Below are 27,104 nucleotides of genomic sequence, written 5' to 3'. Positions count from 1 at the left end.
CATGATAAAACTGGCGAAAAAATTCTAGTCAGTTCCAATTATACTTTCTTGTTACGTTAAACTAAGTAAATTCTAGGCTACATTAGTGTGCAGCTTTCTAAAAACTAACACCAATATGTCCAAAGATTGTTTTTTCTTTCAATAATTCATGTATGTAGCAAAAATGCCAACTGCTCTGCTTTCTATAAAATATTTCATAATGAGGAAAACTTTTAGTCAGTTTTGCTAATATTTAAAAAATTCACATCAATCTGCAATAGGTTATACCACCATTTTGAAGATGCGAGGAATTGGTGCTATAGAGCAAAATAAAAGAATTTTGCTGCAGATCAGCGGCCATTTTTGTAAAAAATTTTAGACAGCTTAAAAAAGTTGATATTGATAAAGTAAGACATCACTTAAAGCATTTCTCAACATATAGTAAACATTAAAACGTTCATTTCTAAAATGAAGAAAAATTTTAAGCGTAAATTAAAATAATTTTCTGAACATCCGGAAATATTCATATTTATGAATAAATTACAATCAGGGGGCAACAGACAAACAGTTTTTTAATTGCTGATCTGTAGTCCCCCTAGGGTGACCATTAATTTTGTCCTATCTTAGGCAATGATCTTGGGGAAACAGAAAAGAATTCCATATCCTTCAGTGAAGCTGCTTTAAAAGCAGTTCTGTGGCTTCTCTCTCAATAAGAAAATACCAATTGGGCTTTTGATATCAAATTTGGAAAAAGTAGTTTCTTTTATTAACAAATGTTGAATACAAAATTAAAAACCAAAGTCTATAAAAGTTTTTTAAGACTAACCTTAAAAGGTAAATATATGTATTTTTTAAGTTTTATCTCTTCATTATGTTTTTTTGCAAGAATATTACTGTATGTATACTATAATCATGCGTGTATACAGAGATGTTAGAAATGTACCTTTATTAATTAATTTAAAATATTTCTCTACAAAAATTATTTCAATTATTTGAAATCCTTACTTTAAAATTTTTTTAAATTATCCTAAATATTTGTCTTAATGAGGTTCAACCATGCAAAACTGTCCCAAGCACATTGTTTTGAAGAGAGAATTTAATTTATATGCATGTTTGGGTAAGAATATTTGGTTTAGTATCATACATTTAATTAATTCTAACATACATTTTCATGTAATTAATTCAATATTAATTATATTTAAAGAAGGTAGTAGTTATAGCTGCCTTTAGTTAACCTGTATTTATTTAATGGTCTATTTTGCATAGATACCTTGAATCACACACAGGCAAACACATTTTTTTCTCCAAGTTCACAAATAAAAAATTACATGTACTTTGTAAGCATGTAAATAGAATTGTGTTTTAAGAGATTATTAAGAAAGCATTATTTCTTCAACCTAATATTTAACTACTTTTTCAAATACTTAAATAAAAACTTGTCTAAGGCAAATTTAATCATAGAAATTATATTAAATATTTAACACATTATAATATGGAAACTAATTATCACAAATGCAATTAAAATTTCTTTCTAAAAACATCCAACATGCTCATAGTTTTGGCTGAATGGCAAAATTCCTTTTGCCCTATTGTTTCTATTCATATGTCTATTATAAATTCAAGTTTTCTTTTTACTTAACCTACAATATGCAAATTAAGGTGAATAAAGAATATTATTTAACGAAAACAAGTTTTTAAAGTAGCAAATTTTTAATAAGATTTTAGTAATATTTAAAATTTTGGGGCAAACAGATAAATATTGTTTGAAAAAGAAAAATATGGTTCTTATATATAAATATATATAAGGAATTTTTAAGTTTGAACTTACAAAAGATAATATATAGATTATGGTAGATTCCTTAATCAAGAACTGACACTTTTTTAAAAAGATAAGGCTCATTAATATCAGGTGAGAGACATTCTTTTAAAAATAACAGCTGTTAAAAAAGAAAGGAGAATCGAACAAAAATTTCTAAAAGGCGAACACTTGTAAAAGAGTTTTATGTTTTTTATTTCTCAATCTTCTAAAAAAAGCTAAACACAAAATCAAGCCAACAGATTTGTATCATATAATTTTCTTTAATTACAACTAAATTTGCAATTATTTAGAACTATATTATGCTTATAACCTTCTTTGTACATTTTGAATAACAGGGTCACATTTTCAGAGAAAACGTGACATCTAAAAATACAATTGCATAGATGCTGACCATAGTTTATATTATTATTATTATTCTAAGTAATAAAAATAAATTTGAGCTTTATACTGTGTTCAGTGAGAACCATTAACTTCAACACCCATACATAAGGTTTTCATTAAGGTAGAGTATGTGAAAATGTATTATTCCTTTTTTAAAACAAATTTAAATTATTACATTTTAAAATTTCAGGATGATGCCACCTCAACAATACAAACTCTCACCAGCAATACAATATTCAACCAAATATTATTGACATGTTCACAGGGAAAATGCATACATTACATGGAACTATTATTTTTTCTGTCATATTACAAAAAAAAAAAAAATTCCAACTCAACATCTGGTGATTTTTAAAAATGCTTTATGAAAAAACTGTAAATTATTGATTAATACACTAATAAAAATTAAGTACACATCTATTATATAGAATTCTAACTTTGCAAATGTACTGCTTATACAATCGAAAAATGGAATAGTTTCTATGTGTAGATTCAAAACTAGTTTGAAATACATTTCAAATTTAGGTTTTATTGTTCAATTATAATTTATTTGAAAGAGACATAATTAAATTTGTGTAATTTTCTTCAATAAAATAATATTTATATTTGACTACTTACATTAAATAAAATGTTTTCATGAGGCTGTCTTCACATTTTAAGATGGATCTAAGATTTTTAATTATTCATCTCAACTTAAAACTTTTCTTCAAAATCTGATGGATAATAGATCTTTTAATTCCAATGTAAGAATAAATCTACGCATTATAACTTCTATCAGCATTAACAACATTTGCAAAATTAGCTTCTGACATTATGAGAGAATGGTACGGCAAATAAAAAAATTTTAACACGAAGTTAAAATCATTAAGTTCATAAGTTAACATAAAGTTATAAAAATAGGAATATTTGAAACACAAGAAAAAAAGATGTGACACTACAAAGACTTAAGAAGACAACATACTGAAAAGCTTCTCTCAACTGAACCAACAAACATAAAACATTTTGTTTTAAAATGCACTATATGGAAAATATTCTACTGTTATGTAATATACAATTTCCCAATTCAACCTCATGAAACTCTTTTTGTAGGCTTAATTACTCATACACATATAGAAGTATCCAACAACACACACTTCATAATGTTAACAAATTTCAGATATTTTTTTATTTATTTTTAAAAAGCTATTTTGATAGAATTTGAAACACGATTATCTTGAACAAGTATATTTCAAATTCCAATAGAATGAACACAAATTCACATGTTGAGTTCAGGAACAGTATACAGAAGGAATGACGCTACATTTTATGTACATGACAATCTTCAGTGATTATTTAAAAAAGTAAAATGTCAGTCAAAGCAAAATTATTGACAATTTTATATTGTTACAAGCAGTGCCACCACTCTCTGAACTGCTTTGGATATAATACCCAATTAGGAAAGAGGAAAATATTTGTAACTTAATTTATTTTGACTGAAAAAAGTTTTTTTTTATTGCTGGCAACATAAAAGAGGCTTATATTAATAATTTTCTATATTAGCATGCATGGCAATAGCGAAAAATAAACAAGGTTTTAAAAAAAATTGTCACTAAAGATTTAATTATTTTGTCCAATGTAAATTTTTTTATTATGTTTCTTACTAGAGGGTAATGATCATAAAATATCATGAGCTGTTCAGATATTACAAATAAAAATTATAAAACTGTCAACATTCGGTGGTAATTCACTTTTAAAATATTCGGCAAGGTTCCAACAATGCTTTGACAATATTAATAATGATAGGAGGTAGATTTAAGTCCCATTACCATTGGACAAGAGAAAATCTGTTTTAATCTTTATGTAATTCAAACAAATAAATTTTCATGGAAAATCGCCAGTGACTGCAAATTTATATCTAAACTCCACTTTTGAGAAGTTAAAAATTATAAAGCTATGGAGGAAAACATTGATATAAATTTATCTACAGTGTAAGGGTCGCTTTTTGCAGAAATAGAATAAATTATGGGCACTTTTAAAACCGTATACTCTTATACATATAACTTAAAAGTCTTATCTTATTATTAGACAGCCTAAAATGAATCTTTATTCTTTTAATCTTATTAAATAACCAAATTGACTTTTAAAACTACTACATTATATGACAATCCCAACGAAAAAAAAGCGAACAATCTTTAGGAGAAATTGAAGATCTCAGATATGAAGTAAATATTCAATACTTGATATCACAAAGCTACAGTAGTTTGATTTGGTAAAGAAAAACAAAAATCTGTATACACATAGCTTGCTACAATGGATTAAAATATCAATGAATTGATTATCAAATTTGAGACAGAAAAGAATGTTTGGTTCACAGTATATATTTAATGAGCATAACAAGTTATAAAATTTTAAGAGACGGTTGATAACTTTTGTCCAAAAGAAAAAAAAATGCAAAAAATACCCCTAGAAAATTTAAAAGCTTGTCCGCATGAAAAAAAAAAAGATATTTTATAATAGCCATCAAATTAAGTAATAACTAAAAAAATGATACCCCATCCAAATTTTGATTTCATTCTTGAATAAAAATCTTATTAATACCCTTACTATAATACATGTGCAACAATAATTTAATAAAAATTTTACATAGGGTTATCGAAGTTGTTTTCAAAAGGTACTTAGTAAAACTATGATCTGCCTATTCTTTTTCATTTTGAAAGAGAATGAGGTATCAGTATGGACTTGAATAATTTAAATTTAATCACAAATTAATAAATAAAATGTGGTAGACGAAAAAAAATTCTTGAAAAAAATTTAAATAGACAGTTTAAACATATCATGATATTTTAATGACCATATAGGTACTAGTTTTACTTTTGCAAAAATGATTTGAAACATTACATAGAAGGAAAACACAACTACTAATGAAATAACGACAAAAATATAGTAATCAATGTTTATAATCATTATTTATTTTAACAAAAATAAAATAATTGACCAGAAAACAAAAGAGAATTTTTGAGAAGAGAAAGATATTTGAAATTTTTTTTCTGAAGTAAGAGACTCATGCTTAGTGACCAACTGTAAAGGCATGGGAGGGGGAGGTGAAACATTAATAAGTATGAAATGACTAGATTTTTTTTAATCGTGAATTTGGCAAAATATTAAAAAAAAATAAAAAATTACTGAAGATACACAAAAAAACACATTCAAAAGACAAAATGGTAAATACATTAGGATAGAAAATGAATGAAACTATACCACAGAATAGTTGCATGAAAATGAAGTAATTCTTGTTAGAATAAAATTGCTTATTGTCATAAACGTTAAGTTCAACATGACAAGTTTATTAAATTTCTAACTTTTTCAAATATCTAATGTGCCTTATCTACCTAAATAATATAAAAGTCTGAGCAATATTGTACAATCACCTACCCAGCATCAGACAATGTCATTGGTTAAGGCCTTAAATTATATTTTGTACTACTAGGACAATATTATTGAAGAAAACAGAGTTTTTTTTTTCTTTTTTAAAGAAAAATTAAAGTTAGATCAGATTAATCATATATTTAGTTCCTCCAAATAAAGCTAGTATTTGGGTTGCAAATTTATTGCTGCATTAATTGTTTTTTTAAAAAGAAATCTGCATATTTTTCAAATTTAATGATTCACACTAAAATTGATTAAAATGTTAAAAATTTTTAATTCTTCACTTATACTTTAATAGCAATTATTACTTTTTCTAAAATTGATAACATTATTTTATTATTATTGACAAAACTTTAAAGAAAACAAATAAATTGAAAATAACAAGAAAATAGTTCAGAGATAATCCAAATCCTGACGAAAAAAAGTCTTTCTATGCTTTGAATAATAAATTAATAACAATACCATTTCTCCCTTAAGTACAATAACAATACAAAGGGTAGAAAAAGTTTACTTATTTCTCTAATTAACCAAAAGAATTAAAAAAAGAGGAGTAAAACAGGCTATTGCATTGCTAGTTGAAATTTCTAAATCCTTTGGGCTGAAAAACATATGGAAATGCTGGCAAACAAATATTTGATGAATAGTAATTGTAAAAATGTATATGAATATTTTCTCCAGCTCTTTTATATGTTTTAATTTTATTATTTGTATCATGTCCAAGTGTTAAAATGCATACATTGTATAGTTATTGTATTTACAATCCCATGAATTTGTCAAAACTTTTTGTGAATCTGCCACAAATCGCAGCAACTCTTGAAACTTGCAACTCTAATAATTAAGCATATTTCTATATATTGCAGAAGAATAATTTTTTTAAAATAGAAAAGAAATTTAGAATTCGATGTTTTGATACTGCATAGTTGATTGAATGGTTTAGTCGCTTAACAATGTTTAAGCTAGTGATGTGTTTGTTAATAAGGCTTAGAATAGGTATTTAAATTAAAGCATTAATGTTAAGGGGTCAAATAAAATTTCTTTGTTACTGATTCTAAGAGCACTTGTGCAAATTTTATTTAATGTAAATGAAAGAAAAATGAAATTAATGTCAATGATTTAGGAAAAAAAAAATGGGATTGTGAAATAAAATATTTATTCAGTTGGTATGCACAGTTAAAATTTTTTAAAGCATCTGACATCTAAAAGCAATAAATTAAAAAAATTAAGAGAAATAAAAATAAGTTTTTTTTCTTTTTGTATCTTAAATTGGCAACAGGAAGATCTTAGATTAATTTTACTACGAGGAGCTTGGAAAAAGAATTGTAATTCTTCTTTAATTATTGATGCAATAAAAATTTATAATTTTCATTTTTTAAATACATTATAACAGTATTTAATTTATAACAGTACTTTTTAATTAAATACTGTTATAAAAATCAAAAATCAGGTAGAAAAACGAAAAAAAGGTCGGAAAAATAATTATATAACTATTAAGTAGAACTGAATAAAAGTACTCTTATTTCATCACAGTGCTGTTTTAATTAAAGGGTTTTTCTGTATTAAAATATATAAAAAGCAATAGTTAGATTGTTTTGCTATCAAACTATTTTTGGAAGTAATAAAGTTACATTGACTCGTAAATGCAAAAAACAGTAAATGTGACAAATAACACATTGAAAAAATATTATATAACATATATTTGCTGTGTCTTAAATATAAAGTGGTAGCCAAAGCAATAAAATTAATAAATTTTGCTTCTATTAAACATATATTTCGCAGAATGAGAACTTGATAAAATATTTTTAACATACATTCCATTTTTTAAAACTTACCATACTATCATCAAACCAAATCACTATGTAACAGATATTTTAGATATATTTAATAGGCAACATGCTCGTTCAAATATAAGTTTCAAAATAAAAGTTAGTACACTAAATGATTTGTACATATTAAAACTGTTCTTTTCCATTCAATGGCAGTCAAGGTTCAGTTAATAAAAATCATTTTAAAAAATGAGACCTCTTAATACCTATTTTCAGTGGGGAAAAAGCTTACAAACCAACAATTTACACTTAGTTGCATCTATGTCCATGAAAAGTTTAATAGGGATATTTTTTAAAATATGGTTATCATTAGAAGGAAGAAAGAAAGAAAGAAAAGAAAAAGAACAAGAAACTGCTATAAAACTCAGATGTCTTTTACTTTAAAACAGAACATAAATCTGTTCAGAATCAGCTTGAATTATCAACATGGTTAGTTCTAACTGTTGCAAGATCAAAATGTTACAATTAATATGCAGATTTAGAAAAGATGGACTTTAAATAATATTTTAAATACAGACCATATAGAAAAAAATATACAAAAGAAAGTTTAACTAATTAATACTTTTAAGGTCCAAATTGAAAGACATTTTATTTTTTGTATTAATTAAGTCTTTCGAATGATTCTACCACTATTTAGAAACATTTTCAACTAGTCATGGGCATCTTTTAACAAAATTAACAAAGGGGGAAGAAATATAATTTCATTGGACATAATTAAATTAGTTAACACAAGTATTCAACTAAGTTTCGGCAGAATAATAACTTACAATATATCAATTAATAATAAGGAAGCATATATATCAACAGCACTAATGAACTGAAAGGAATAAGGATGATCTAAACAGTTTAAAAATTTTCGAGAATAAAGGCTATCTATTAAAAATTATGTAAATGCAAAATTATGTAAAAAATTTTGTAATTAATTATGTAAGAAATTTTGTAATTAATTATGCAAGTAATTTTTTTAAGCATTTATCGAAATATGGTATCAGTTACTATGTTCGTTTCAAAATATTTAAGGAACAAGCGGGAAACAAAGTCATTGTCAGATTATAAAATATTTAATAATGAGTCCATATTTAAAATTAATAATATTATGCACATGAGGTGCATTTAGTACTAAAAAAAAAATGGTGCCAGACAAATAATGTTTTAAACAATTATGTGCCATTTTTAGTCGCTCTGAGATCGACAGCAACAGTTAACTTTGCCCTATACAAATTAGCATCACTTCAAAGAAATATTATTTGCAAAAGAAATTATCACTCTCTATTCAACCCATTTTCATTTCATTGACACAAACAGTATTAACATCATTCTTAATTTATTTTTTAATTTTCAAAAGTATATTTAAATAGAAACAAAAGCATTTACCAACTTTTACTTTTCTGCAAGTGACATACCGACTAAAATGTGCAAAGAACAATTTTCTAATATTAAACAAGTATTTAATAGTATTTCTGAAACAGAAATAGGAAATTTTCCTTAGATATATATTATATATGTGATATATTTGAAAAATAAATTTATTGCAATTCTTATTTCCCCTTCCACACTTTTCTTATTTTAATGTAAACAAATCTCACTATGTAGAATGAAATGAGTAGCTTTTTTTTAAGATGGAAAATTGAACTATATCAAGTTAAATCACAGATTTTTGTTTGGCAAAATTTCTTAAAATCATGAGTATAAAAATATACACTAAAACTTGTCTTCCGTTTTTAATGCTGAGGGAAGATAATGTAAAATCACTACATTTTGAATTAAAATTAATTTTTTTTTTTAAAAAACGAGTCATGTAAGCATTATATTTTCCAACTAACATTTTAAAAACCACATTTTTTTTTTATTAAGGAGGTTTGATATGAGGCATAAATAAACTTTACAAAAAATAGAGTCAAAAGGCTGCAAATTCATTTCATATGAAGCAGGGTTCTAATGTCATTCCAAAAATACAAAAACGATACATTGATCACCGCAGAATAATATTATGTGAACCCCCAGAAACAGATTATTATCAATAGAATGTGAAGGGATGGTACACTGATTAGGTGTTTTGATCAGTGTTTGTCACAAAATAGCATTGTATTTATACTAGTGAAACACATTTTTTTTTTAGTATTTCATCTAATTTTTCATCAAAAAAAAATTTTTTTTTTAAATTTAATTTATATAAAGCTTTTTTTGCATTTTTTAAATAGTTAACAAAAAGATAACTAAAAACATATTCATCTTTAAGATTGGAAAAAACTTATGAGAAAGAAGTTACCGTGGACAATAATCTTGCAGCATGCGGTTGATTAGGAAATATTATTGAAAAATATTGATGCTGATTGAAAAATATTAAAAGTTATATCACTGAATGATATATCAAGACAAAAGGATGACGAAATAGGAAATTTTTCGCAAAATGATGAAGGAAGAAAAGAATGATATTGTATGAAGTACCTGTTACAAGAAATAAATACAAGATTTCAGAGGTTGACTTCATAGTTAAAAATTAATCTCCGCATTCTACAAAGTATTCCGTATTTGCCAGAATAGTTTTAAAAAAATCCATTCAAGAAAATTTTTTGTATCAAAGCCCTTCACTAATTGAAAAAAAGGGTAAAGCAATGATGGCTTGATTCTGTGAAATCAAATTTTAGAATAATTGGAATAAAAGGCTGGCAGCCCAGGTAAAGTGATTTTTTTTTTTTTTTTTTTTTTTTTTGAAAAATCTTTAACTGAAGGTCTTTAATCCCAGGCTGTCATGCCTGATCATTTTACACCTATTTAGGAAGATATAAAAAATACTTTTTATTGCATAATTAATCAAAAATTTAAGTTAGTTTTTCATATAAGAGATTCAGCAAACAATAACATGAATCTGCAGCCCTTTCATTCAATTCTTTTATATTCTTGCCACATATCAACCACCCTAATGTCATCACAGATGTTATGCATACCATCTAATATAGTTTAAAGTGAAAAATATTTTTAAAAAAAATTATAATTTTCCTCTACAAGCCAACTACATAATACATTTCGTCCCTCTTACTTAGAAAGCTGTTTTCCTGTTAAGTAACCAAACTACGCATTTCTAAATCAATACTGTGATACTCGCTTGTTTATATCTACTGTTTGGAATCCTATTAGCACATCTATTGTTACATAACTGCTTTCAAACATATTTTAAATAGACAAATAAAATATGAAATTAAAATCTCAATCCAAAATACTAATTGCTGCTAAAAGCATTTTTATATCATTGTGTATGCCAGCAGACATAAACTAGCACAAAAGATAAGACAAATGATAATAAACATCATTACAATTAAAATATCAATGCATGCTAATCAAAATTTGATGTCACCCATGCTACACCCAATCATAATAAAAATTGCTTATACAGAATGGAAATGTTATAATTCTTTCTCACACTTTGGTTTCCGAATGAACAATAAAAATCAAGTTATAGAAATGTATACAATGGCGAGAACTATATTATATTAATTTCAAATGTTTCATTAAAATATGAAACAAAATCATATTTAATCTTAGAAATTTTAATTTTCAGAAAAAATAATCTGGCAGCACTTAAATGCACATAAACTTATTTTCAATATCATGGTATGATGAAATTTAAAAAAATGAATTTTAATTTATTTAAAACTAGTCTGACAGCACTTAGTTGCACATTATTAATCTTGTTATGATTGAGTTTTATGCTTATATATCATACATATACAGCACTTAATGATGTAAAAAATCATTATCAGATGAGTTTCAATTTTTTTTAAAAAATGAGCCTGGCAGCATTTAAATGCACATTAACTTTTCATTATTATCATGATTGAATTATATGTATATATATATGAATATATACAACTGTACAGTATTTACAAGGAAAATTATAACTTAATTTAATTAAGACGAGATGCATTATTTAAAAAATTGGCTTTAGTATTACACACATACATATGGAAAAAAAAAAGAATGAACTTTAAATACAATATATACAAAAAATGTTTGATTTCAGTTTTTGCAAAAGATATATATATTTTCATAGCATAAACAAAGATTTTTTACACAGACATAGCGTGTACATAACTGTATGAAACCTCATCAAACAAGAAATTTAAAACTCTGGCATACACTTCGGATAAAAATGCGTAATACAATACAACAGCATTTTGCTTTCGCTGAAAGACTTGTCTCGACTGCAAACAAGTTTGTAGCCATACCATTTTATATTATAATTTTATTTTTATTTAAAAAATATGAAGAGGCTTAAAGCAATCACCTGCTGCCCTCACTGAAAGCAAACAAAGATAGACCGATGAATGGGGGTGGTTCATTTACATGCGTTCAATAATTTACAGACATACACAAATATAAGCAATCATTCTGTGTGTCCTTTATAGCCATTCCTGTTCCTTGAATGAAAAAATGTACAGAAAAAAGTCAATGAACTAAAACAGGGGGTTCATTGTTAATGAGTAATGAGCGGGTCATTAGAGTAAGTGGAAGTTTCTCCTTCTGCGCTGTCCTTCTGTGTTGAAGAAGAAGGGGGTTTTCCCCCCGCTAAGGGAGTGTTTACATAAATATTAGTTCCACTAAATGAATGATGATGCAATGAGCCCCCTACCTGGGAACAGTCCAGTGCCTGTTGTTGTGGAACAGTAAATATGGACGTGTCCATAGGAGTAAGTTCGGAAGACACAACAGAAGTCCTAGAAAAAGAGGAAGACGGGTGGCTTCTCAGATGATCCACTCCTGAGGGTGGCTGGTAAGACTGAAGACTCCTGACGTCATCATCAGGCAACTGTGGATCTTTTGCTGCTGCTTGCAAAAAATGGGATGAGTGAATATTTTTCTGATATTCAAAATTATGTACAGGTCCTGAGTTTTCATCGGACTGCAGTTGATAAGATGCGTCGGATGAAAGAGCGTCCGTGGGGTGCCTGGAGCATACAGCGGTGGAGCTGAAAGCACCACAGGCATAGAACAAGTGGTTCTTGTGTAAGCACCGATTGCCATTGGGCAGGAAACACGTGCTGCCGCCCCCGCCTACGACGTGCGGGCTCTCGCAGTCCATGGCTGATGTTCCAGGAGCAGTTGGAAACGTCCCACCGCAAGGAGAGCTGTAAATGTTCGTTTGGGTACAGCTGGTCTGATGCTGATGCATTGGACTGACAAGTGTATGTTCACCAACAGTAAATGCCTTGGCATCTAATCACAAGAAAGAAACAATTCATTAAACATAACAGCCAATGTGAAGTCATACTGAAAAGAAATTCTAATACTCAAAAATACTTTTTAAAAAAAAATTTAAAACGGAAAATTGAGGAAATGAATATTCTATCAGTGTCTAATTTGCTTGCATAAATGCACATCATGCTATTTTTTTAAATTTAAATTATGAATTTTAACTACAGAATATATTTTATTTAGCAAATATTGCTAAAGTAAATGGTACTGTAATGACTTTGAATAATTTGATGCTTGCTATTTATCAGGACTCAAATCTGTATAATAACAAAATATTTAAAATGGAACCAGAGATTCCTCAAATGCAGACGGCCCTATCATTCTCTTGATCGCTTGGAGAAGCTGAAACCCAATTAAAAAAAGAAAGAAAAATAATTACATTACCACATTTTTTTTCCTCTATTGTATCTCAAGTAAGAGATTGAAATTTAGTTTGTTAAAATCTTCTGTTACTAAAACATTTGTTAATGTTTATCACATATTACATGTGTCTATTACAGAACAATATTCATTTTTGAAATCACTTCAGAATTTATTCATTTGGTTCAAAGAAATCATTAATATCTAGTTCTAAAGCCTTTTTTCAGGAATGCCAGTTAGATGAATCTTACAAAATTTTTACTACTTTTTTGTTGCTCCCCTCTTTTTTCCTCTAAATTTTTTTAAAGAAACTGTCTTATACACATTATTGCAGAGGGGCACAAGTACAACATTAAATTTAAAGCACTAATGACTTTCAAGAAATTAACTTCTAAAAGTGTTGTGAGTAAAAAAAATGACCAGAAATCGAAAGTGGCATAAAATAACATAATATAAAAATTAAATTATTTCAGATAACACAGAGCAGAATATAGTAGTATTGAACAAATACTTACCAGTTAAATGTATATATTAAAAAAAAAAAATTTAACTTAAATTTTAATTAAATACTGCAACATCATTCCAAAAACAGTAAAAGGAAAATAGGCTGGTTTTGGGGGCAACACGAGAAATATATTCACGATCAAATAATGGATAGCAGTAAAGAGTTTAGAAGAAAGAAAAAATATTTTTATGATAAAGACAGAAAGAAAAAATACTTTTCTTAGAATTACTTAGTTTTGGAATTAGTTCTAATAAATTTCAGTTAAACATTCAGTATTAAGCACTCTATTTTTTAAAGGAAATATAATCTATAGAAATATAACCACTGAATTTCAAAGAAGCCACTTTGCTTAGTTAACACTATTAGTTTTACATTCCATACTTTCACTTCATTGATTATAGAAAAAGCTTTATAAAGGACAAAATGAAGAAATGGTTAAGTGTATTATTTGAAGATGAATAACTTTTTTTTTTTAATTAGAAAACAAATAAACATTGAATCTGTGACCAATAAGAAAGTGCTTAGCTAACAACAAACGTTCAATTTAGCAAGTGCAATAATGACTTAAAATTGCATAGAATAAAATATGGAACAAACAATATGTACCATATATCAAACATATTAAAAAATAAAAAAAAAGGGAAATGTTTGAAGATTTTTTTATTAAAAAAAGTTTTTTCTTTCATAAGAAAAAAAAACATTCAAACACTTAATATTTCATAAAAATAATTTAAAGTTTAAAGGTAAAAATCTTAAGTCAAGACACAGATATTAGGAACATTGTTAAAAACATAGGAAGAATGCTTGAAAAAACTTATTTAAAAGAGAAAAAAAAAATCTTTCCTCAAAATAAATTTTTTTTTTTCTATAAGAGAAAAACTAAAAATTTAATGTATGGAAATTTTCATAATGATGTTTATTAAATGCAAATAAATAAAATAATTATTAATTGAATTGCATTCAAAATGTAACAAACAAAAAAAAGAATGTGAATGTTTCCACAGTGAAAACAAACAAAAACTTAGTAAAGTGGCTATAAGTGTTAGATTAAAATCCACATACCCTGTTATTCCTCATTAGTTTCCTTTGAAGCACTTAACAAGGGAGTGCGTCTCACGTGCCTTCAAACCCAGCCTTTACTGTATTAATTCAATAAATCGAAAGGAAAAAATCTGGTCAATTTCACAACATTCAAGTTTTTTACTAAACAATTTATTCATTTAAAACACATAAAAATTAAGAATAATGTTCAAGAAAATATTTAATTTTCGTATGACAGTAACACTTTTCTAAAAAAAAATAATAATTCATCATTTAAAAAAAAAAGAAAGAAAATATTTGGTATTACACAGGGTAAGTTTAGTCACACACAACAAAGCCATAAAAGTACCAGCTACAGAATTTCAAATGAAACTTATGAATCACAAAGATATGTTTAAGTAAATTTCTTTATCCATAAAACTTTAGGTGTTATAGCAATTTTACAAAACAATGTTCTCTTGTGTAAATATCAAAGCATATTTCTCTTAACAGATTTCGTAAGTCAAAATTTATGTGCTACAATAGATCAGGGAGTGAAATTTCAACTCACCAATGGCGACCGAATATTTAGGTCCAGTAACTAAGTTTTGTCTTATAAAATATTGCGTTTCACGTCAAACTATAATGTTCTACAAGTTGTGAGTTTTAAATTGACAATTACTAAAAAAAGGGAGCAAATAGCTTCAGACTTAAGGAAAAGAATTAATTAAAAATGCAGTGATGAGCATCACACAGGGGTGATTGTGACACAAAGTGGAAAATCCTGAAAATTTTATGTGCACAAAAACTCGATTACAAAATATTAATTTATATGCTATTCATAATAAAAATAATTCTTCAAACTAAAATTTAAAATTAAATTACCTTCCAATGAAGAATACCACACCTTTATAGTAACTTACTTATGAAAAAAACTTCATTCTTACAAGAATCACGATATCAGATGTTAAACTCTCATGAATATGAATCGCGATATTGGATTTTAAAATAGCATGAATATGAATCGCGATATTGGATTTTAAAATCGCATGAATATGAATCGCAATATTGGATTTTAAATCACAGAAATACCAATCGCGATGTGTGATGTTTAGATCAGGTGAATATGAACAGGGATATTGGATTTTTAAATCACATGAATACGAATTGCAATGAACGATTTTTAAATCTTGTGAATACAATTCACAATGTGTAGCTTTTGAATCAGATAAATACGAAAATCGATATTTGATATTAAAATCGATTAAATATGAATTGCGATATTAGTGGATCCAGCATAATTTCAAATATTAAAAATGGTAAAAATCCAACTAACTGAAGGAAAAAAATCAAATTGGTGGAAGAATAACATGCACGAAAGTCTCGTTAACGCAATTTAATGAAAGTTTCAAAATTGAAATTTCAGATTGCAGAACTCGTAATTCTTGCTTTATATCTTAACTATTTCTTTTAATTTTAGATTGCAGTGAACATTTTATCCGATTATAAGTTTCGATTCGGGGAAGTCTGTGAACCAATCGCCCTGAAGTATGTTTAGATCCGCGAAAAAATCGCATGTCCTGCTCCGAGCTTCTAGGCCTGGAAGGATGAAACGAGAAACCCGAAATACAATCATCCCTGATCACAGAAAGATTGCAATCCATGTCAACAAATGTGTTAACATCGTTGTATACTTTTGACACATTGGAACTACTTTTTGAATTTGGGTTAGAGAAGATGAAGCATGTGTATTTAAACTCAAATCATTTTAACGAATAAATGGATGTTATGTTGGCAGAGTGGGCAAAATTATGTTCATTTCACTAACATTTGACTCAGGTGCTGGAGAATTTTAACAGTAAAGAATTTTCAGAAAGATTCCTGAATAAGCTCCAGATTATAATGTATTCGTGCTGATCTACAAGTGATCACATTTTCCTGTGAGAGAGGCTTCAGATGTCACAATAGACTGAAGACAACATACAGAAACTCTTTAAAGACTGAGAGATTGGATGATTTGCTCAAAATTTCTATAAATTGACCAGAGTTTAATGCCAGGCTTGAATTTGACGTATGGCATATGAAATATATATATATATATGAAGTATAAAAAGTATCAGAACATTTCTGATGTCCTAATTTTCTGATTTCTTTAATAAATATTTTAATGATATCCGAATAATATTGGAACAGTTAAAAAAAAATTTTAACTAACAACAGTATTTTTTACACAATAAACATGTTTCATTTTTTCATTTCCTTCGGTCTTATATGGTTTTGAACAACAAAAAGTTCCTTAAAACTGTTCTTGAAAATCATTTATATTTTTTGTGGCAATAGTGAGCAGCAAAAATTTTAACCTTGCTGGTACTTTAAATGTTTATGTCGTGCAATATATATTCAAAATGTTCGCTAATAAAGTGTGTTCCGTTAGCCAGATTTTCTGAGGTATAGGGCAAAATTTATAGTAGCCACCAGCCAATTAAATGTAACAAACGGAGAATAAAAGTTAAATTTGCCTGTGAATCCTTACCTGTTCACCCCTTTTTTTTTCATCAAAAATACTTAATGTGTTTTTATTATTTTTTTAAGAATAAATATTTAATTATGAAAATTTTATAACATTCAGAAAATTACTTTTTCGCTATTTCTTAAAACAATGCTTTCTTTTAGAAATGAGTCTGTTTATGTTTTCATATTTTATGAAATGCCTCAACAGAAGTGTTTTACATTGATAATAAAATAATTTTTTTAAACTTAAACTTTTCAAAAATTGGCAATTTGTTTTATAAATTTACTTCATTTAAAAAGTCTTCAACAGGCAATTGGTTCAAAGTAAAATTTTCTAATTTTGCCCTGCACTCTGAGGAGCACTGCAGCATTGGAAATGGAAAGTTTACTACTGTTCCAATTGTCCTTTTTAGCTATTGAAACATGAATTTATTTAAAATCCGTCATTTAAGATTAAATAATAAATTAAAATTATGATCTTATGTAAACATAGAGCTTACTTTTACTACCAAATTTAGATCTTGCAGCAGACATTTTTCATTGGAATAATTAAATTCACAGTAAAGTCAATTTTTTTAAAATAAAATGCTTGTTCTTATTTCATTATCTGAATTAAAATGTATTATGAAAGTAAATTAAGGAAAGTGTCTGTAGCAGCATTCCTATATAATCTAACACAGCTATTTTTAGAAAGTATGTATAACTCATTGTGATCATTGTAGCTATATGTAATACTCATTGTATGTATAACACTAATCAAAACTTTTTGTGCTAAAAAAAAAAAAGATAAAAATATTAATAAGAAATGCTAAGCTTAAATAAAAGAATTATGCTTCACATTGAAATTCATGGTTTTAAAAATGGATAATTTCATCTTAAGAAGTTTTATAATAAATAGAAAATAAAAAATTTTCTTGAATTTTATAAACTTTGTTTTAACAAAAATATTACATTTTTAAAATAGAAAAGGTGCATAAATCATTGACATTAAAGTTAAAATATTCATAAAAATTTTTTTTTTCTTTTCTTAACTTCATTTAAAAATTGCTTTTAACAGAGGGAAAAAAATTGTAAAATGATATTTTAGAACATAAAGCACATTAGAGTGAAAAGAATGACAATCACAACATCTTTTTTGCTAGCTATGCAGTTTTTTGCCCTCAAGTCATGGGCTAAAAGAAACAAGCCGCACATTGACCATTCAAGGACTACAGGTTGTTTGCTCTAATTCTTCAAGTTTGAGACCGTAAGATTTTTAATACATTTAACATTTAATACATTTTTAATATATAGAATTTAAAAACTTATATTAGAACGTTACTGTCAATGATTCATGTAAGTAACATTATACTTCAGTATTATTAATAATTAGAAACAACTTAGTATACTACAGGCTTAAATATAGTAACCCATACTGAAAAACAACAAAAATATTCGAACTTTAATAGGAAAGTTCTGTGACATTAAAGCTCAAAAAATAAAAATAATCACAAATATAAATAAATAACATAAAACAAAAATCCTTCTTAATATACAATTCCAAAATTACCTGTTGGTCCGAACGATGAACACGTTGTCGCGAAGTGTGCAATATCTTCCTTTTTGGACCTATCACTCGTCTTCCTTTCGATTTCATCTTGGGAGTCGGGATCGGCCACGTCTAATATCGGTGGACTCAATATTGTGTTGTGGAGAGTATTTGTACTTCCGTCGGCCGTTCTTTTGAAAAAACTGTGTTGGAGAGCGTGATAGGGCGTGATTCGAGTCTTTGGATCGTAATCTAACATTCGTAGTAACAAATCTTTAAATTTTAAATAGTCTGAAACACTATGACCGGGTTCTCCATGCCTCCTGCCCCCCGGTCCACCAGTCTCCACTCCCAGAATGTCATGAAGCTTTCTTGTACCAGGAGGACGATACTGCATTGTATAAGAAAAACACTAATGAGTCATGTAAAAGTAGCAAAAGGAATAACAATTCTAGAACTATAATATTTCAAATAAAAAACAGAATAGAAATTTTCTGCTAACTATAAATAATAATTTTATAAAGAACTTAAACAAATTTCCTTATTTGATATTAAATTTCAATGCAAATACTACAAGAAAAAAACATTTAAACATGAACATTTCAATATTTAACTTTTTCCTGACTACGCAGATTGTCAACATAACTAATGTTATTATAAGCAACAGTAACTATTACTGTACCAAGGAATCATAATTCCTTGAAACCTAGAGATTGTTAATTAAGATGATCAATTATAATTTTTTTTTTTTTTTAAATTTGAGTTTTTAATGATTGCAGAATCTCAGTGAGCTATTAAAGGCATCTATTAAACAGTACAATCAGGCTATAATCTATTACTTCTGCATCTCTTGTTTTCCAAAACAATAAATGCAAAATTTTTATAGCACTGTTGCATCAAAATATAATCAGTGTCAATTAGTTAACCCTTTCGTGACAGGAAGCGCAAACTCGCGCTTATCGCTGAGGCCGGTAGTCTCTCTCGCAAGTGTCTGTTCAGGGGCGGAGGATTTTTTGCTGTTAAGCCTAAATCCATGAAATTACCGAAATATCAACACGTTGTTTAATAATATTCTGTAGAATATTTAAAAGGCATATGCTTTACATATATATCTATAGATACTTTATTTATTAAAGCTATTTCTTGTTTAAATATACATTTTACACATTTTATTTTCATTATATACTTACCATTTAATAACTTTTAACATTATAAATCTGAAAACTAAAGGGGATGTATGACTTAAAATTCTTTTTTCGTATGAAAAATTTGAAAACACTAACATTGCACTAAAAACTGGACCGCAAATCGAAATACCTAACGCTGTAGCGAAAAAAAAGAAGAAGAAAAAAACCTCCCCTGCTCACTGTAAACAAATACCACATGCGAATTTAAAGAGCCGTCATAAAACATTTCTTTCTCCTCCATTCCTTCCCCTAAAAACTATGTGTATGTGAGTCATACTACTCTCATTTTGAGTAGAAGATCAAATCTACATGCATCTAAAACCATATGGAATACAATGCCATCTTCCGGCAGAAATTTAATTTTTTAAAACGTTCCAGGACACTGGCAATGAGTGACGGTCGGGGGTGAACGAGAAAACGCTCTGGCACGCCGGTGTGTCGGTCGGGAAGTGAGTGTGTTTCTTGCTGACATGCATATGTGACAGTCGGCGCGAAAGAATTAATTTTCTCTCTCATACAAATATAAAATTTGTGATTGAGCTTAATATTTCCTGAATAAAATAATTTTAAAGTATGGTTTCAATAATCACAAAATTAAAACATAATGAAAAACATTTTTGTACAAAATTTAATTTAGTGGAAGATTCTTCAATTTAACATTTAAATATTATATGGTGTGATTATGTTGATTAGAATTGATTCATCGTCAAAATCAGATGAAAAAGACAAATCAATCATTGTAAAGCAACATAATCAGTCATTCATCATTAACAATATTTGTTACTGAATTTGCTTAAAATAATAAATAAGTTTATGACATGTAAATTCATCACCATAAAAATTTGATTATTTAAAATTGTTAATCAAAAACTTAAATATATATATATATAAAAGGCTGTAAAAGGTTCAAACAATATGATAAGGCTATACGCTTGAACCACACATATAAGTAGGCTGTCCCTAAATTGGAATGCTCGAGTTTTGCTATTTTTATACACACTATTAATTAAATCAAAAATCAAATTTTTCCGATTTTTTAAAACCATTATTTTAAAAAATCAGAAATATCAGAACATAAAATTAAAAATCAAGACAACTATGAACCCTGCAAAAAAAAAAAAAAAACTGGTTTTGTCAGACTATGCTATCATTTATTTTATAAGCAAATTTCTGGGACTAATTTTTACAGAGCGAATGCTATCAAGGTCTGATGACAGAAGAACACTTAGGCAATTAAAATTAAAAAAAGGAAAAATAAAATATGTAAAAAACCAACAAAATTTTTTTAAGATTGAAATAATTATAATATTTTTGAATAAGAAATGTTGAATAGTTTTTAAACTATTAATTAAATAGGGATTTGGTAAGAAAAGAAAAAATTATCGAGCTGTAAAATTGGGTAAAAAAAAGAGATTAATTGAATTGAGGTCCCACAGTATTCATAATTAAATTCAGCATTAGAGATTACCACAAATTATTTTAATTTTAACACATGCTTTGCTACACCATACACCAACACCTATAATAAACAGCTAACATTTTCTAACATATTACACACTTTCAAGTTAAGCTGGGGTAAGTCATAACAAGATGTGATGTGATCTCAAATGAAGTTTCTTTCCTTCCAATCTTAAAAATAAATAATCAATAACACAATAAATATGTTTAAGCAATCAAACAGTTATACATATAACTGAAAGGATTATACATTAAAGCCGTGTTAATATGCTTAAAGAAAGACATTAGAGAGAGATGACATCATTACCTTTGCACCATCTTTTAACTTTTTTATCACATAGGTGCCATTTGCGAGCTTCTCAAAGTACTTCCGGGACTTATGACCCTGCTCAATGATAGACTTAGGTGGGAGATTAATTACTTCAATTATTTTGTTCATTTGATCAACCTTTGGAGAGAAAAAAAGCATTTTGAATTGAAGCAAACAATAAATACTTATTCAGAGGTCAATATATAAAAAATTTCACTTGGATTTAAAAGGTGAAAGATTAGCATGCTTGATGAAGAGAAGCCTGAACATAATTGAATTTATAATACTTAAAAAACTAAGTTATAATAATGATATAACACACAGAAAAACATAAGGATATAAACTATTTTTCTGGCAACTAAGTTTTATTTTTGGTTGGAAAAGAGAATCTCTCTTGATGAACACAAAAGTACGCTTCATTACAATTCTGCGTCAGGATTTCCTGAATAAAAATTCAGATATAAATAAATTTAAGTAAAAAATGAAATTTAGAAACGTAAGACTAACTTCTATTGAAAATTAATCAAAATTATATTACATATTAAAATTAAAAACAGAATGAAGAGCACTTTCCAAACAATAAATGTTCACATGTTTAGTTACAGAAATATTTGGCCACAATCACATGCACATTTATGGATCGATTAAAAAAACAATGGATTGAGTAAAATGTAATGGATTGATTAAAAACAATGATAAACACAATAAAGTCATCATTTTTTAAATTTCATTACTATGTTATTATTTAAATATGTAAATAAAAAAAATCAAACTTTACATCCAAAATTTATGTCTTTTTATCTAAATTTGCTTAATTGGCGAAACAATTTGAATGGGAGAAGGAAGGAAGCACACAAAAAAATATGTGTCAGTCGCATATGAAAATATAACTTACTGGATTCAAAAGATTAATAAGTCAACAAGGTTGTATATTGTCCATGTTTCTGTAGCCATAGATTTATTTAAGAATGAAGAATACTGATAATATTTGTTTCAGAATAAATATATATTAATACATCCCAATTACAAATTCATGAAAATAATATTTAAAAAAATATAAAAAAGTATGAGAGTGAAAAAAATAAATCTAGATTTAAAAGGTTTGACTGTGTGTGTGTTTTTTTTTTAATTTCTTTTTATTGAAAAGTTTTTAATTTATTAAATCTTTATTTAGCAGGGAAAATATCACTGTATTGTAATGAAACTAATTATTGATCCATTAGATGCAAAATGAATTAAATTCATTAATTCAAAGTTTTTATGCTCACTTTTGGATCTAGTAATTCGATTAAAGATATTATTACACTCAAATACAAAAAACAATTAGAATAATACTGAAACTATCTCACCAAATTCATAATAAGAGAGTGCAAATTGTTTTTTTAATTCATTTTTTAACTCATGGAATATTGTTATATAAAGTCACACATTTATTTTCAAAATGGATTCGTTCACAGACTTTTAAAAATCGACAAAATAAACTAATTCTCTCTTTGCAGAGGGAATTTAAAAAAAAGGAAATGTTAACTACAACTAAAATTGTTACTTTGCCTCAGTGAAAGATTAGCAAAATAGAAAAATTATTTTTTAATTTTATGTCTGGAATAAAGCAGGGCAAGAGCATTATTTATTTTCTTTTTATTTATAAGAGATAGAGCAATCCATACTAAAATCACCTACCGAAATCAAAATTTGAATGGTAAGCTGGCAAAAACATGTGTATTTTTAGCAACCCATTAAAAACAACAAAGAAGCAAACATTTTTTTTACCACTTATTTATTGCAGACTATGGCCGCACCAGATAAGTTTGATTTCAATCTGATTTACGGACAGAGAAATGCCTAATCATACTATAGATATCACAATAATTATTGCTTAATTTTCCCTGAGAAGGGAATTAAACAGTTACTATGACCAGGTGAACAGAAAATAATCCATACTCACTGTAAAAAAAAGTTTGTCATTCAAATAGGGCTTCCAAAAGTTTCATTGTAGAAAAACAATTATTTCATGTTCATACTTATAATGAAAGTATCATCAGAAGAATTTTAAATTTAAAGTTTTTATAATTTTATTATATCCCCTCTGTAATCATTTTAGCAAAGTTAAGAAGATATTTTTTAAATTAAGTACAAATTGCTTTTCTCTCAGCAACAGTTTGAAAATTTTAAAATGATTTTCTACAAATTTGTTTCTTTCCCCTCACAGTTATGTTCGTATTTCTCATAATTTAATTTCTCTTTTTAAATAGGTTAGATACATTTTTAAAATCATAAATTATTATTTAGCTTTTTAAGCATCCTTCAAAGTACTATCATTTAGCTTATCAAGACAATTCTGGATAAGACAGGACGACAAATATGAATTTTTAACAAATATGAATATTACCTTAGATCAGTGTTTCCCAACCTTTTTTGTGCCATGCCCCACCTAAGTCATTCTAAAATTCTTATGCCCCCCTATGTAACGTATACATAATTTTTAATAATAAAAAATTGAATTGTTCACTTAAGAAACTTAAGTGATAGGTTTTAGGAAGAAATCACTAGGAAATTGTTAACGAAACACAGTAAGTAAACTTTCAAAACATATAATGAAAAACTAAAATTCAAATACTAGTTTTAATAAAGATTTTTCTATAATATTTTAATTTAGTGAGATCCTTGCTGCACAGAGATTTTATGTTAGGTTCCAATTTGGTTAGCTTCAGTCTCAAGTATCCCCGTTGTGTTATATCCAGACGATTTCTTTTTTTAACAGTAAATCATTTACAGCAATAAATCCAAATTCAGCTAGATACGAAGATGGAAACGGTAGCAATAGTTTTCTTGCACATTTGGTTGATTTTGGGTATTTGATTTCTGTTTTCTCACAAAGCCATGCCATCACTCCCCTTATATTAAATAAAGTTTTGACTGACTTATCATTTTGCATTTCTGCGAGTTCTTCTTGATACTGCATATTTGATATATCAGGCAAATCCACTAACTTTGGCTGCATCATCCATGTTGGAAAATCAATTTGTTTTAAATCAGAGAATCTTTCTTTTAAATCAGCCGATAGAATTTTCAGATGCTCGACAATAACAAGTAAAGCGGTATTATTTACTTCACATTTTTGGAGCCAATGAAACTGTTCAAAGTTTTTGTTGTTAATATATATCTGACATAACTCAATAAGGGTAATGAAACCAACTATCTTCGCTTTTGCATCAACAAGAGTTTTATTTATTCCTTGAAGTTGCTTATTTAATATAATTAGTTTTTCAAAGATATCGGCTGAATAACTAACAAATGCTTTATCATCGACTGTTAACAGATACTTCATTTTAGGTTTGTCACTTAAAAAACCACTAAGAATGTCAAACAGTTCCATAAATTTTTTCAAGCAGTTCCCTTTAGAGAGCCATCTTACTTCAGTGTGAAGTAAAAGTCTCACATGATCTGCATTTTGTTTTTCACAAAATAGCTTGAAGAGAAGCTCACATTTGGAATTAGCTTTAATATCATTGATGCACTTTATTACTGAATGTAGTACTTCATTTAGAACAGGCAAGACGTTTCTAGCTACCAAGTTTTCCCTATGAATAACACAATGCACGAGAATCATTTCTGGATTCTCATCTTTCATCAATTTTAAGCAGCCATTTTTCTTGGGAGCATCACTGCAGCACAAGATATTATGTATTTATTGGTATATTAATGACATCTATGTACTTTTTAGCTTATTATATATATCGTTGGAGGTAGTGGTGCTTTCTAATCTTTTACAAAACAACATTTCTCCAGCAGAATGCCCTTTATCAATATATTTTACGTAAGTCATCAATACTGCCACACTGTCTATCAAGGTTGATTCATCCATTTGCACTGATAATTTTCTTGTTTTCATCTTTTCAACATGTTATTTTTCAATATCTTCACTCATTTCGTCTGTTCTTCTGCTAACAGTATTGTTACTGAGTGGCATAACTTTTACAGCTTTTGTCATCTTTTTGAATAACCGTCTTATGCGATGCTGATATTGACGGGTTTTTAAAATTCTCTCCTGTAGTATGACTTTTTCCAGATTTAGCGATGAATAAAAAAATTTGATAACTAGCCTCAAGAATACTATTATGAGTTGAAGTGTGAGCAGTAAATAGAGACTTTACTGTTGTCCTCTTTTCAAAATTTTTCTTTAAAGTTTGAAAGTCCATGCGGAGTTTGCTGCAGGGCATTAACTTGACGACGCCAAAAACCCAGTTGATATTCTGGTCTCGTCAAAAGAATTTATAATATTTATTGGCTGCAATTATTTAAGAATTAGATTTTTTCTTTCAATTTTGGTACCGAAATCTAGCATTGCATTTAAATGGTCTGGAGCAAAAGGGTTAAACTCTTGTCGAGTCCATTTCCGAATTGCCCCCCTTAACAATCAAATTGCCCCCCAGTGGGGCGTGGGCCCCACGTTGGGAAACACTGCCTTAGATAGTTTAATTCCTTAACAATAATATTTTTAAAAAAGAGAGAGAGAGAGAGATTTTATCAATTTTTTTATCCCCCAATCTAGGAATGTCATATTTGAAGACCAGTATGAAACGGTGTTAAAAAATAATTCACAATTTTCATCAGTTTACATTTTTTTCAAAATAAATTTTTTTTAAAATAAATTTTTTTTAACAAGAACGACAGAAAATTTTACATTTATAACTATTAATATTTATTAAAACTTCTAGATTTCGAAAAATTGAAGTATGTGTAAATAACATTAAGATTTATTTTCACAAAACTAATTAGAACTGCATGAATTTTTTTAAACAGAATTGTTAACTTCTAAGAATTTTAAAATCTGCAGAAAATTAACATTCTTAAATGGTGGAATTGCTCTTTAAAGATTTAACTCAATAATTTGTTTTAAGAAAATAGAGTGATTAAAGTAACTGCTTTTAGTTATTTGATTTCAATCAATGATACATTTTAAAAAGAAAAAAATTGTATTTACTTCATTATCTCCATTAAATAGAGGTTGTCCAGTATGCATTTCTACTAGAATGCACCCCAAGCTCCAGATGTCAATGGCCATATTGTATGGAATGCCAAGTAAGACTTCAGGCGACCTGTAATACCGGCTCTGAATGTACTGGTAGATCTACAAAGGAAACAAATAGAATATTAGTATCTTCATGTACGGAAGGACACATTAGGACATTTTCCTATTGGCCAGTTTCCAGTAGTAGCATTTTTAATAGTGGCTATTTTCAAAACATGTGATCCCATTTTCATAAATTTAAAAAAAAAAAAAAAAAAAAAAACTATTGATATTCTAAAATAACTATCTATTAATATTCTGCCTAGAAAAACTCTTTTAATAGTCTAAATGCAAAACTTTATTTTTAATTATTATTGAAAATATAGTAAACACTACACTGCTGGCTCATTTCTAGAATAAAGAAAAATTTTTGAAGCCCCTAAAAGTAGGTTTGCTAAAAATTTATGTTTATTAATTTAAAATTTTTAGCTGTAAAACTGAAATAGATGTAATTGAAATAATGAAATTATATTCGATTACTCTTAAATATTATC

General features: G+C 27.4%; 1 protein-coding gene across 4 annotated transcripts in view; it reads right to left on the bottom strand.

Annotated features, from left to right (window-relative positions):
* Window positions 1-1,968: 1,968 nt before the first annotated feature.
* LOC107436264 (dual specificity tyrosine-phosphorylation-regulated kinase 1B) overlaps window positions 1,969-27,104 on the bottom strand; it is a 78,519-nt gene continuing 53,383 nt past the window's right edge. For all 4 annotated transcript variants that reach the window (XM_087157137.1, XM_087157136.1, XM_087157139.1 and 1 more), the window contains exons 6-9: window positions 26,524-26,670; window positions 21,537-21,677; window positions 18,606-18,975; window positions 1,969-12,621 (exon numbers count right to left, since the gene is read on the bottom strand). In XM_087157137.1, coding sequence (XP_087013263.1) covers window positions 11,882-12,621; window positions 18,606-18,975; window positions 21,537-21,677; window positions 26,524-26,670 — 1,398 coding nt within the window. In that variant the 3' untranslated portion in view covers window positions 1,969-11,881. The remainder of the gene's footprint in view (window positions 12,622-18,605; window positions 18,976-21,536; window positions 21,678-26,523; window positions 26,671-27,104) is intronic.

Source organism: Parasteatoda tepidariorum, chromosome 2, assembly GCF_982258835.1.
Source record: "Parasteatoda tepidariorum strain Cologne lab strain chromosome 2, Ptep-v5.0, whole genome shotgun sequence".
NCBI classification, from domain to species: Eukaryota; Metazoa; Arthropoda; class Arachnida; order Araneae; family Theridiidae; genus Parasteatoda; species Parasteatoda tepidariorum.
This window is presented reverse-complemented; position numbering and strand designations above follow the sequence as displayed.